Source organism: Microtus oregoni, unplaced genomic scaffold, assembly GCF_018167655.1.
Source record: "Microtus oregoni isolate MIOR12 unplaced genomic scaffold, Mior012 000012F_ref0000307, whole genome shotgun sequence".
Taxonomy (NCBI): Eukaryota; Metazoa; Chordata; class Mammalia; order Rodentia; family Cricetidae; genus Microtus; species Microtus oregoni.
In genome coordinates, this window is record NW_024543071.1 from 19,386,856 (window position 1) to 19,400,293 (window position 13,438).

Consider the following 13,438-nt stretch of genomic DNA (forward strand, 5'->3'; position numbering starts at 1 on the left):
ACTCTGTGTTTGCTTTCTTTAAAGCCCTTATAGTAAAATACCTGGCTCTAAGAGCCTGGCTTGGCTCTCATCCGTCCCTCTGGTGCTGCCTGGCCTTGGCGGGACGAGAAGGTGGGAGGGGTCTAGACTTGACAAGGCCTGGCCCTGCTGCTGCCGCCTGAGGCTTGGCAAAGCCTTCCTCTTGGTCATAACTTGTCACTGCAGACCTTGTCCCTTCTGTCCGTTTCAGCTCTGTTTCTCCGGCTGGGTCATCAGCCACTCCCCAGCGGGCAGTTATTCTGTTCCTAGGGGTGTCAGGTATGCACTGCGCACCCCTTCAGTGAGCAGCCAGTGCAATGGCCATCTGCTCTGATTTGTGGGAGACCATGGGGATTGGTTTGTGAAAGCTGGTGGAAGTGGGGGGCCAAAATAAAAACGCCCAGACTGTGAACATAGCGTTTTCAATTAAAATGGAAATGTGTGTTTATTGGCCCCCTTCCCAGCCTCACCCCTTCCACCCCATCTTGAGAATTTCTCTGTTCCTTTCAGTATGAGACAGTGACTCGGGTACAGTATGGCTTTATTCACCCAAACCACACACCCAAACCGGCTATTATTGTTTTGTTTGGGTTTCTTGAAGGTAGAATGAGTTTTCTTTTCAGCACCTTGGAAGCAATTTGGGTTGAGAATTAATCTTTTTACTGAATTCAACAGTCCTTCAATTGGCAGCTTTTCTTTTTTTTCTTCTAAGATCTTTCCAAAGCAGCCAATGTAATTTTCATATAGATGACTCTCTTCCCAGTGGCATTTCATTTATTTGTGAATGAATTTGATTGAATCGCATAATCCTACTTCTAAGTACCTGTAGTAGCATAAACAAATTGGAGAGCGGACATAGCTGGTTCTCCCAAGCAGCTGGGGAAAGTGTGTGTGGAAGTCGGAGTGTGAGGTCCTGGAAGTCATGAGGCCTGAGTCATGGCCAGAGCTGTCCTGTTGCATAGTGGTCACAGTCATGGAGCATGCCCAGTTGCCTGGGAAGGCAGCTATGGATGGGAGCTGCAAAAAATGTCAGCTTCAGAGGCCTATATCAGCCCAGAGATGCTTGCATGAATAGCTTCCCTCTTGGCTCTCAAGAAGGCAACTCAACAAAGTCAGCACGTATCTGATAAGGACCAAGCCATGTGGCAAGATGGCGGCATTAAACGTTTACTCCTGGGGGTTCTGCAAGGAGGAGGGTATATCCTTGAGTGAGAGCATTGTTATCACACCTGAGAGGAGAACCCACCTTTCCCTCTGTTTCTGTCCTATGAGGGGAAGGCGAGGAGCATCTGTCTTGGTGTCAGGAGTTCAGAAAGGCTGGCTAAGTGGCAGGGAGCCCTCAGCTACTGTTATCCTTCTGAGGTACCCAGGTGCCTCTGACTGTGGTGGCCACTCCTTCAGCATCCTTTGATTTTCAGTATAAATTAGTCATTGAATTTCCTCCTCTTCCCTCCCCCTTCTGAATGTTCTTAAAGATTGAAGCCAGAAAAATGAGAAAGTCTTGGAGGAAAACTAAACTAAACTAAACCTAGCAATTACCAGGCAGGGTAAATACAGGATTAATTTATTGGACTGGGGCTAAGGGACGGGGAGAGATCCCGTGTCTGCTCTTGTTTTAAGGCTTACACTGGCAGTCCTTTTCTTCTGAACCAGTGATGTGTTTCCCTCGGAGTCGGCTCTTTAAAGTCAGTTTCTTCCAACCGGTCTCCTAAAGCTGCAAATCTGATGTCTGTCCTGTGCGGGAACATGGTGGTCCCCAGTGTGGTGACAAGGGCTTTTCTCACGTATCAGATGAAAGATGACCTCAGAGGAGGTAACCATAGATGAGTTCCTGCAGGCTGTGTGGAGCTCAGTCTTCCTGTGAGTCCAGAAGGTTTTTTTTGCTGAGCTGGCTCATGGTTAGTCAGTGAGAGAATAACGTGGGGACGTCTGTGTAACATGCCGTGCGGACACCTTGCTGGAGATTGTGTTGCAAGAGTCATTTTTTTTTTGATATTTATACTATCATCTGCTATAGTTTCTCAAAAGTTAGACATCATGCTTTGCTGCAATCTAGACCCTGGTGTTAAGGAATTAGCGGCTTTAGTTTGGAAGAGCTACTCCTCTACTCCTCAATGGCAGGTCTGGATCCTTATGATGCTCTGTCTTTCCATAAGGCAGATTCCAGACCCAGACTTCTGGCTCCTGCCTGTGTGTATAGCACTGGCCCCAGAACAGCAGTTCTTGGCCTATGGGTCATGACCCCTTTGGGGGTCGAATTACCCTTTCACAGGGGTGACATATCAGACATTCTACTTATCAGATAATTACATTACCATTCATAGCAGTAGCAAAATTGCAGTTAAGAAGTAGCAAGGAAATAATTTTGTGGTTGGGGTCGCCACAGCGTGAGGAACTGCATTGAAGGCTTGCAGCATTAGGAAGGTTGAGAGCTACTACCTATAACATTGAAAACTATGAAAGCACTACCTGGGCATTAAAAATCAAAGCATGGCTGGGCACAGCTCAGTTCTAGCACTTTCCTGGCATTCATGAAGCTTGGGTTTACCCCTCAGCACTGAAATAAAACCTCTGCTGTCTGATAAGGAATAAACTGCCGGGTAAGGGGCACGCCGGTATTTAAAAATCTTTTTTTACTATAATTTGAGTTTTTTTATTTTTATTTTTTAAATATATTTATTTGCTGTTTTGAGACAGGGTCTCTCTGTGTAGCCCTGGCTGGGTTCAAACTCACGGAGCTCCGCCTGCTTCTGCTCTGAAGTGCTGGGATTAGAGGTGTGTGCCACCATGCCTGGCACCTGAGTTTTTGTTGTTTTTGTTTGCTTTAAGCAAACATTTCTCTGTCTCTGTTTGTCATTCTGTCTGTATCTATCATCTATCTAACTTTCCACCCTTTTTAAAATATGGTCTCAGTTTGTCCCAGGTTGTTTTAGAACTCATTATATAGCCCTGTCCATTCTCAAACTCATGGTGATCCTCCTGCTTCAGCATCCTAAGTGCTGGGATTAGAGGCATGCACTTCCATGCTCACTGAGAGCATTCATTTTCAATAATAATAATAATGTTATTTTCATTAAAAAAGGAACCAGAACAAACAATAAAATAAAAACAAAAGAAAAGCCCCACCAGCTAGACAAGCAGAAACCAGCACTGCCTAGGGAACCACGGGACAAAGCACTCAAGCTCTGCGATGTCCTACCTCATTAGGACCTAGCGCACATTTCATAAGGTCAGGGATACAACTCACCGCTGGGATTATCTGGGGATCAGATCTTGGTGGATTGTGTGTGTGGGGGTTATAAATAAAGAAGGAAGGCCACACTTGCTGTTTAGTTGAAGGCTCATCCCCTCTGGTGCTGTATAGCCGAGTGGCCACTCACAGATGAGCTGTGTCTTAGAGAAGTCTTGGGGGCTCTGCTCTGGTCCTAAAGACTTGGAATGCAGGGCTTTCTGGCCTGCGTGGCCATCTCTGAAACACTCACGTGACTCCTGCCTCTCCTGTTACCTTTTCCAGACGACTGAACCGCAACCAGCTGCACGTGCTGCCTGAACTACTGTTCCAGAACAATCAAGCTCTATCCCGACTGTGAGTTATGAGTTATGCGTGTGGGTTGCTCCCCACCCTGTGGGGAATGCGGGATGGAACCAGTGGCCTTGACCTTGGGCTAATGTTTCCCGCTGGCAGGAAAGGCTCCAGATCGAAGGCCAGACCTTTCTATGGGAAGTCTGTGTGGGCACTTTTCCAGGCAAGAGTTTGAAAGGATCTTAATCCAGCTGCATGTGTTCTCTGTAGCTTTGGAGCCTATCCTGGAACTCACTCTGTAGACCAGGTTGGCCTCGAACTCACAGAGATCCCGCCTGCCTCTGCCTCCTGAGTGCTGGGATTAAACCACCGCCCGCTTGCTGTGGACATTCTTTTTTTTTTTATTAAATATTTATTTATTTATTATGTATACAATATTCTGTCTGTATGCCTGAAGGCCAGAAGAGGGCGCCAGACCTCTTTACAGATGGTTGTGAGCCACCATGTGGTTGCTGGGAATTGAACTCAGGACCTTTGGAAGAGCAGAAAATGCTCTTAACCACTGAGCCATCTCTCCAGCCCCGCTGTGGACATTCTTACGACCTTGTCACTGCCTTGTGTGCCTGTCTTGGGTTGACCCTGTTTCTATTTTCAGCTCTGTCTACCTTTAGGCTTATGCGCTCCGTGAGTGTGTTTATTTCCGATGCTGTAAAGCCATAGCTTTGCTGGATGTCAGTGCACTTCTTCCAAGTACAAAGGATACTGCCTGATTGTTGCTCTATTAGTCTCCATGATTTTGAGTTGTTCTACTGTCTATTCTGTTTTGTGGGATCCGGAGTTGGATGGGCCTTTGTAATTTACTAAGGAATCTCCGGCGCAGGCCCCCACCCCACCAGCCTAGGCTCTATGTTTGGCTACCTCTATGACAGGGAGTTCATTATAGGACTACTATCTTGCATATCAGAAAGTTCTTAACCTTGATCCTCCCATTTGCTCTCTAATAACATGTTTTTCTTAATTTTTTTTTTATTTCTGCAACTATGTCCTTTTGTTTGTTTTCTAGAGGGTTGCTTTTCAAATTTTAAACTGGAAGATACTTGAATCCTCTTAATGGTGGTTATTAGCAATCTTGATAACACTGGGGTGAGGACCTCCGCATGGGATGGGATGGGAAACAGTACATCAAGGGTCAGATGGTCCGGGGTTTCTCAGTGTGATTTTGCTGGGAGCCAGCCTTTCCTCCTGAGCATTGTAAGCTACCAGTTGAGCTGGGGTGGGCACCCAAGCTGGAGGGTGAACTGCCATGAATGTCTGTTGTGTCCGTGATAATGCAGGTTCCCTTGCAAGGAACTCCTGCCCCTGGCACATGCGACCGCAAGGAAAGGCAGTGTCTCCAGCTTTATCCTCGGAGTCGATGCGAAGCCCCTTTGACTCCTGGGCCAGCAGTATTCATGTTTTGTATTTCAATAGGAATTTTGGAGCAAAGATCTTCCACACTTTGACAAATATTAAGTAACCAGACTTCATAACCAAACTGGCATATGGAAATCCACTCAAGGAGTGAGAAGCCGAAGAAGAGGACACCTGCCCTGGGCACTGCCCTGAACTGGCAGCCAGGAGAAGCAGAGGCCTCAAGGTCCTGTGTGTGGGGTAGGGCGATTTCAAGCTCTAAAGCCAGGACATCTGAATGCTTCCTGCTTTCCAGGCACTGGCTCCCTCATACTTGAAAGGAAGACATGTTTTATGTAGGTCCATAGCTGGCCCGGGTGGAGGAAACTTTTCTCCATATCCTACCTTTGCTCTTCCTCTGTTTTGGTTTTATATTGGAAATGGAACCCTGGGTTCCATCTAGAGTGTGCCGAGGACACGGTCTACCACGAAGCTATACCTCGGCTTCTCCGTATTTCTGAGTCTCCTTTGTAAGCAAGGCAGACAAGCCAGTAGGACTCAGCAGAGAATGCCTATGTAGCTCGTTCCACCGACATCAGCCAATGACTTGAAATCATGACAAGGCCTATGCATCCTGTGTTCCTCCAGCATGGGTCATCTTGACAAAGGCACCTTCTGTAGGAGGCTGCTGAGCAAAGCTTTGTGGACTGAGTCTTTGCGCTTGGTGTCTGGGCTCACCCATCCACTGTGAGCCACTGTGGGACAGATAAGGAGGGTTGAAAGGTTTAGTTGCTGCTACTCTTTGCTTCATCCCCATTTTGTTCTGCTGACTCGAATATCTGACTTCCAAAACCTCCCTGCTGAGTTCTCCAGTTGTTCTGGCCAGAGAGTTCTCGGGCATGCTACCCTGAGGACTGGCCGGGTGAAGGTGTTTCGGGTATAGTAAGTCATGACCACTAAATTCCTAGGCTTCCCCAGGATAGGGACTAAGGTACAGCTGTCCCTCACAGCAACCGAGATGTGAGGATGTTTCTAGTTCCTTCTGGACATCCACCTTGTTGTCTTGCTGCTCCCTGGGCCGCCATCTTGGGCTCCTTGGCAACAAAGGTATCACAGCATCAACCATTGCATTGGCCACAGTGTTGGCTCTCCTCCTACTTCTCGTAACTGCATTGATCTGATCTCCGTAGGGTCTTGAGTCCTAAATCTAGAGTCTTGGAACTAGAAATCTGATGAGCCCATTTTAGGCCATGTGGTGGCTGGGGCTCATGGGATCAGTTGGAGCAGCGGTAACACTGGAGCTGCCTCCTTGGCCGCAGGACCGCGGCATTCCTTAAGAAGGCGTGCCCAGACCAGAGCCTTGTTTCTGGTCCCTCCGCCGACTTTCCCTTTGCTTTGGAGGGATCTGTTACTAAGCCCTTCCATCTGGAGAAAATGAAAGACTTTCTTGTGGATGGTTTGCTGAGCGGCGTGAAGGTGGTTTCCAGAGACCGCATGTGCTGGGGAAGGTGTGGCCCGGGTGGCAGGTGGCACAGGCCATGTTCCAGTTGATCTTGTCCGCAGCTTCCAGAAGTTAAATCCATCCTGTTTGTTCTATACTGGCAGTTCCGTTCCTTCCAAATGCACGATGCATATCCCAAAGAGGGGCTTTGTCTTGGATCACAGAGCAGTTAGTTGGATGTAAGGCTGGAATTAGGCACTGGGACTCTGGGGGGTCCATTAATGAACCCCTAAATGGGTTTAAACCAGGACTATTGGGGCTCTTCCCCAGGGAGATAAAATCCCAACATAAGTATGCACACTGCAGTGATATTTAAAATATTGAAGAGAACATGGAAATAACCTTAATGTCTCACAGCAGGGAAGTGGTTAGGCAAATTCTAGCTTATCTGCTTGATGGAATACTTAAGCAGTCATCAGAAATGGCCTTCATGGGAGATGTCAAATAATGCAGATGTTTGTGATATCAAAAGCCAGAGTTGTATTGATCCCTGAATTACTCTAAATAATGCATGGAAAAATGACTGCAGAATTCTAGCAGGGATTGACTGCGGGTAATTTTTTCTTTTGTGTTTCCCTGATGTTCCTTAAGAAGGACGCATTGTGTTTCTGGTAGGAAACCTGCCAGTTTTGAACGGTAATGGAAAGCTCCCGCGTCTGAGTTCAGACTAATGCTGGTGGCTGGGGAGGCAGCACAGCGGTAGAATGCTTGCCCGGCACACGAGAAGGCCCTAGGTTCCAGGCCCAGTGCCATAAATCCCCACACAAACAACTAGTGTCAGAGACACGGTGTGGCTTTCTTTGGCCCCGTGGAGCCAGATGCTCTTTTGTGGGGCCAAACTAATGTCTGCCCCTGAGGGCTGCTGTGAGTTAAAGAGAGAGGAAAAGCTTTGTGCCTTGGCACCAGCCCTGTGGCATGGGGCAGGTGTTGGGAAGCATGGGGCATCCGTGCTGGGATTGCTCCGGAGGGGAAAACCTGCCTCCTGCCTCCCAGCCTCAGAGTGACTGACCCCACACAAGCATTGCCTGTGGCAGTACTGGCTTCCTCTTCTCTGTGGAGACTCAGCCTGGTGTAGCCTTCTTAGCCTTAGCTCAGAACCATATATTTGCCATGCGGGAACCTGTCCTCAGCTTTTGTTTCACTAAGTTAAAATATTTTTTTTAAAAATAGGTTCCTCGCCGGGCGGTGGTGGCGCACGCCTTTAATCCCAGCACTTGGGAGTCAGAGGCAGGCGGATCTCTGTGAGTTCGAGACCAGCCTGGTCTACAGAGCTAGTTCCAGGACAGGCTCCAAAGCCACAGAGAAACCCTGTCTCGAAAAAAACCAAAAAAAAAAAAAAATAAAAATAGGTTCCTCTGCAGAATTACCCAGAAAGTCTGTGGAGGGAGGCTGGTCTGCTGGCCAGCGGAAGGGCTGGAGTTTGGCTTGGAGTTTGACAGTCCTCTTGGTCACATTCTTGAGCAGTGGAGGGGACGCCAGCGGAGGACAGTAGGCGATACTGATCACTCTTAGAGCCCTCAAATTATAGGTAAAGCCTTTGTTCTCCAGCTGAGGGGCCTGGACTTCTTACTGGGTGCTCCTCTCTTCATTTTGCTATTTTTCGTTGTGTGTACTTGTGTATGTGTGTGTGCGCATATGAATGTGTGCTCATGTGTTGGGGTGCACATTTTGTGTGGGTACATGTGCACATGTATGTACATGGGTGGGGGGCCCAGAAGTCAATACTGAGCATCTCCTTCAATCGTTTTTTATTTTTGTATTGAGATGGGGTCCCTTGCTGCACCCGGAGCTCATCAGCTGGCTCTGGTCAGTCTAGCTAGCCAGCTTGCTCTAGAGATCTCCTGTTTCTGCCTCCCAAGGGTTCAGAGGTAGGCACTACACATGCCCAGTATTTAAACAGGTGCTGAAGATCTGCACTGCGGTCCTCACGGTCGGATGGTAAGTCCTCTACTTGTTGAGCCACGCCCACCGCTCCCTAGATTCCCCTGTAGAAAAAGCCCTCGCCTTGGCATGTGACTTAGGCTTTGCAGAAGTGAACCTGCAGCCTTTCAGCCTCTCCATCTCCTGGGGTGCGGGGAGACAAAAAAGGTTCCAGGAACCCTGGCCACAGTAGCAACGATCAAAGAGAATGAATGGACGGTTGCTCAATGCTGGGTTATGCTAGCATATTTCAGCTGCATGATCTGATTTCAGTAGTGGAATGTTCGTGTGAGGTCAGCAAGCTCCCCTTTTATAGATGAAAGGATGCAAGGTCAGAGGGTTTGTGACATGTTCCAGGGCTGAACCTGCTCTGTCTGTAGCTAAAGCTCATCTTATCACATCTGTCCATTAGCGCCCGCCATTTATCTGTACCACCTACATGTACCCGCCTAGATGCCCTCTGTCCCCCAGATCCTCACTATCTTTGACTCCACCTCTTTCTCCATATGCTCTCACCCATTCATTCATCCTGAAGTTCTTTGTGGGCCTCCTGCAGGCCTGCAGGGTCAGTCAAACTTGGGTAGATAGCCCTGTGGCTCCAACTTGCGTATCTACCTGTCCAGGTGGTGACAGTTCACCATACATGTCTCCGAGAGCTACCAGGCTCTCAGACTTCTGCAGGTAGGAGTGGAGGGCAGGCACCAGCTGTTGCATCCAAGTCCCCTGTGGGGACAACTGCACTCTGGTGGCAGCTTACATGGGTTTAGGAGCAACTTTTCACTCGCCGCTCAATCCTCAGAGGATATAGAAAAGTCGTTTTTCCGAGCTTTCACAGGTTTGTTACTAGAGGAACATGTTCGAGTTCCGATAATGTCTCCAGAGTGGCCAATCCCAGGCTTCACTTGGCAAGGTGGGGCCAAGTGCTTGCTTGCTTGCCTGTCCTAGCCTCTGTCCCCCGAGGTCTGAGAGACAAGATGTTCCTCTCTGGCTGGCTGCATCCTTAACTCACGCACAAATTGCTTTGGACACTCAGGTCTTCTGGGCTTTCATTCAGCCTTGAAGTCCATATGCATCCGGACCAGACTGACTTCTTGGTCTCTGTAGGTTTCGGTAGGCTTGGGAGGGGGCAGGCAGTTATTGAGGCAGCCCAGGGCATCTACTTCCCATGTGTGTATATATCACTGTCATAAGGACCACGATAACTCATTAACAAGGCTCTGGTGGTAGGAGCCAGGCTGTGAGCCTGCGCAGTCCTGTGGAAGAATGCCTGACCCTCGTGACCCCATTTCAAGCTGGGTTTAATTAAACTGTCAGCACTGGTCAGAAGAACAAAGCATCCCTTCCCGCCAGGGCCCAGCCCCCATCAGAGGCAGGAGGCTACGCCACTGAAACGAATAGCTGTACAGAATGGATCTGTCTCGCCTCTGAGGGAAATTACCCGAAGCAGAAGGTGACCTCGCTATTGCCAGACGTCCAGGCCAGGAGACAGAACTGCTGAGTTTGGCCAGCTTCTGGAAAGATGCAGAGGGCTGTGTGGGAAGCAGGACTCCCAGGTGGCACCCAGCTCCGACGGAGCCTCCCCTCCTGTCTGTACTGCCCACAAGGGTCCTTGCTCGTCGTCCACCACTCCTTAGCATCCCTCAGAAATTTCTAGAGTTTGTCCAGAGAGAAGAAGCCTGTGAGGGGCTCAGGGTGTTAATGATAGCAGTGGCCTTGCTTAGATGCTTAGAGGAAAAGGTGGTCCAAGCAGGGTCATCTCTAGAGGACGTTTCTGCTTCTAGCACATTCTCACGTGTCATGAAGCTCTGGGGAGTGCCAGAGAGATAGCTCAGCAGGCCCAAGCACTTGTCTGTACACACTGGACAATGAACCCGACCTGCAACCCAGGGCAGGAGAGAACTGACTCCTGAAAGTGTCCTCTGGCCTCCGCACACACGTCATGAGCATGTGCTCATCCACCCCCTACACAGGCACAATGATGAAACAGAATTAAAACACTAAACCAAAAAGGCTGCTCCAAGCCAGGAGTAGTGGTGCATGCCTTTAGTCCCCATACTCAGGAGGCAGGTGGATCTCTGTGAGTTCAAGGCCAGCCTGGTCTATAGAGCAAGTTCCAGGAAAGTCAGAGCTACATTGTAAGATCCTGTCTCTAACAACAAAGAAATAAAAAAACAAAAAACCCACCACCACCAAATAACCTAAACCAACTCCAGGGAGATATGGGTGGTCCCATCTCCCTAACTTGTTTGTCTGTTTGCAGATTTATTTTTTCTGGGAAGTCCCCTTTAATACCTTCTGGGCTTAGTGTTAAGTGACTGACCCAGGTCTCAAACAAGAAGCATGAGAATCTAGGTTTGAACACCTTACTCCCAATCCATGCACTTACTGCTCAACTAGAGTGAGGTGTGTGTGTGTGTGTTTGTAAAAATGTAGGCTTTCAGAGTCATCACAGGTCCTGAGATTGCTAATTAGGGGTCCTTCTGCCCTAACCGACTCTACCTAGATACAATCTCCCCATACCTCTGTTGCTCCATCTCCCTGACTGGACTTCTGTTCTGCTTTCTGTTTTTAAGGCTTTGTCTGTCCTATGTCACTTAAATGGATACAGCAGTATTTGCAACCGAATGGGCTTATTTCCCTTAGCACAGATTCTTTCTGCGGTCTCTTCGTATTGCTCTTTTTACCGACTAGGTAATATGCCACTGCTTAGATATCCGACCTTCTCTGTATCTGTCCAGCTGCAGATGGTCCTGGGTCACATTGCCGATCTGTGCTCTGTCAGCCGTCGCTAGAACCTCAGTTAGAGTCCGCATGCGTTCTTCATAATCCTGGGCCCTCCTTTCCTCGCCCGTTGAGCAGAATGCTTTCTCTGACACAAGTGGGTTCATCAGGCTGACTAGCCTCTCACCATGTTCCTGCTGGTCGACTATTGGGAGTCTGTGGGAGGAGAGGATGGGCTTTCCTGCCCTTCCTCACTGATCCGGGATGCGCACTGTGAGTTTGGGTCGGGCCCTGGCTCCTATTTAGTGGGCTTGGTTTCACTTGGTTCCACTTGGGTTCAGCCTTGGCCTGTGGTCCACGGACATGGTGCTGGTTGTTCAGGCTAAGACCATCTATTTGTGGCACATTAAGCGCTAAGAGGTGTGTTGAAAGAGTTGTCTGGGCACCCTACGATGAGGGCAGTCACAGACACAGACAAGACCCCTTGCTTCCAGGAGCTGGGAAGTAGATCTGGAAGTGCCTGAGGAGTGGCTGAGGAAGGCTTGCCTTGTAGCTGGAGCAGGCGGGCAGGGGTTCCAATGAAGATGGGTTTGGGAGCCATAGTGAGCCCTGTCTCTCCCTGTGTGCGTGTGTGTATGAGAGAAAGAGAGAAAGACAGAGAGAGAAAGAGACAGAGAGACAGAGAGAGACAGAAAGAGACACAGAGAGAGGCTGTCTGTGACAGAGTTAGGCTTTGTAGCCTGAACCACGCTGACTCCAATTTTGATGGTGACAGCCTGGAACCTGGTATCTCCATCAGTCCTTCCTTTAACGAAACACTGTAGCCTGGGTGATTCTATTTCCTGCTTGGGCTTCCTAGGACACATCAAGGCATCCCAAGGGTCTCAAAGCACAGATGGTGGGATTCCTAGGACACTCTGAGCCTGTGCTGCAATTCAGGGTGCTGCTGCAGTGCTGCCTTTGGCTTGCTGGGTCTTGCAGCGTGGGCAGCCTCTGTAGTCTGTGAGTAAGAAGCCTTGCCTGGCAGCTGATTAATATGAGAATATACATTATTGATGCAGCTATTTTAACAGTCCATTTTTTTAAACTGTTGGGTTTGGGTGTGGGGTGAGGAAAGTTAAAAAAATAGATACCTTTCCGGCCAGGAACCGACGTTTGTTGTGTTGGTTGTTCCTGCCCCAACCCTTGCATCCAATGTCCTGTGTCGTGGTGCCCCCCCCCTCCCGATGCCCATCCACCTCAAGCCTGTGGGGCTCTATCCTCAGCATTATTGAGGACTGCAGAACCCAGTCATTGTCCCAGGGAGCTCAGAGCGTCCTTGTTCTTACACGTGGACTTGGAGGTAATGAAAACCAGTGCAGTCACTCTCTCAAGTCTCTGCCAAGGTTCTGGTTCGTTTCCATCATCTTTGCAAGACCATGATGGACTGGGATAGCTGGTGCCAGCCCTCATGTAGACCCAGCGCACAAGAGTGGACTTCACTGCTCTGATTGGGTGTAGCACCAGGGCTTGCTGAAAGACATTGCTAGGCTAGAGCCACCTGAGCCTGTGAGGGGACAGCAACCCGCAGAGATGGCACAGCAACGGAACTCTCGGACTTTGATATGAGCTGTGAGTGTCCTTTATTAAAAAAAAATATCGATATGTGTGTGGAGAGATGTGTGTTTGTGCGCATGTGTGTGCGCGTGCATGCGTGTGCGTGTGTGACGTGGGTGCCCATGCTGCAGTATGCATGTGGTGTTCAGGGACACCTAAGGAATCAGTTTTCTCCTTCTGAATGATTTGGGAATTAAACTTAGGTTCTGAGATTTACGCAGCGCAGCTAGTGCTTTTACCGCTTTTACCATGCAGCGTCTCGCTCACCGTAGGTTTTCCTTTTGAAACAGAGTCACGCTGAGTAGCTGAGGCTAGCCTCAGACTCTTGATCCTTCTGAGCTGGCTTAGATCTAGCACTGGGATCATAGGTGGGTGACGCTATGTCTAGAGTTTTTCCTTCACATTCTAATGAGACAATTTGTAACTTGTTAGTATTCATGGCTCTTCTGAGCTGATGATGGCCGTGAGCCAGTTTTCCCATGATGTCTTGTCACAGTTTAATGGACCTGGAGCCATGGTTTTCTTCAAGGACGTCAACTCAGTGTGTTTCCCTTCCCTGGTTAAGATCTGCCTGTGCTTTTAAAATGTTTTTATTAGCATACATCAATTATACATAATGATGGGTTTCATTATGACATTTCATACATATACATAATGTATTTTGGTCATCTTCACCCCTCATTACCATTATCCTCTTTGCCCACTCCTACTCCTGCTGGTCCTGTACTCTGCTCAGCCAGGCCCCTCTTCTCTTTCTATGTTTTTATAAA

At 48.7% G+C, this 13,438-nt stretch overlaps 1 protein-coding gene across 1 annotated transcript in view; it reads left to right on the forward strand.

Moving 5' to 3' along the window:
- Positions 1-13,438, forward strand: part of Slit1 (slit guidance ligand 1) — a 144,562-nt gene that overhangs the window by 20,873 nt on the left and 110,251 nt on the right. The window contains exon 5 of the mRNA XM_041661124.1: positions 3,533-3,604. Coding sequence (XP_041517058.1) covers positions 3,533-3,604 — 72 coding nt within the window. The remainder of the gene's footprint in view (positions 1-3,532; positions 3,605-13,438) is intronic.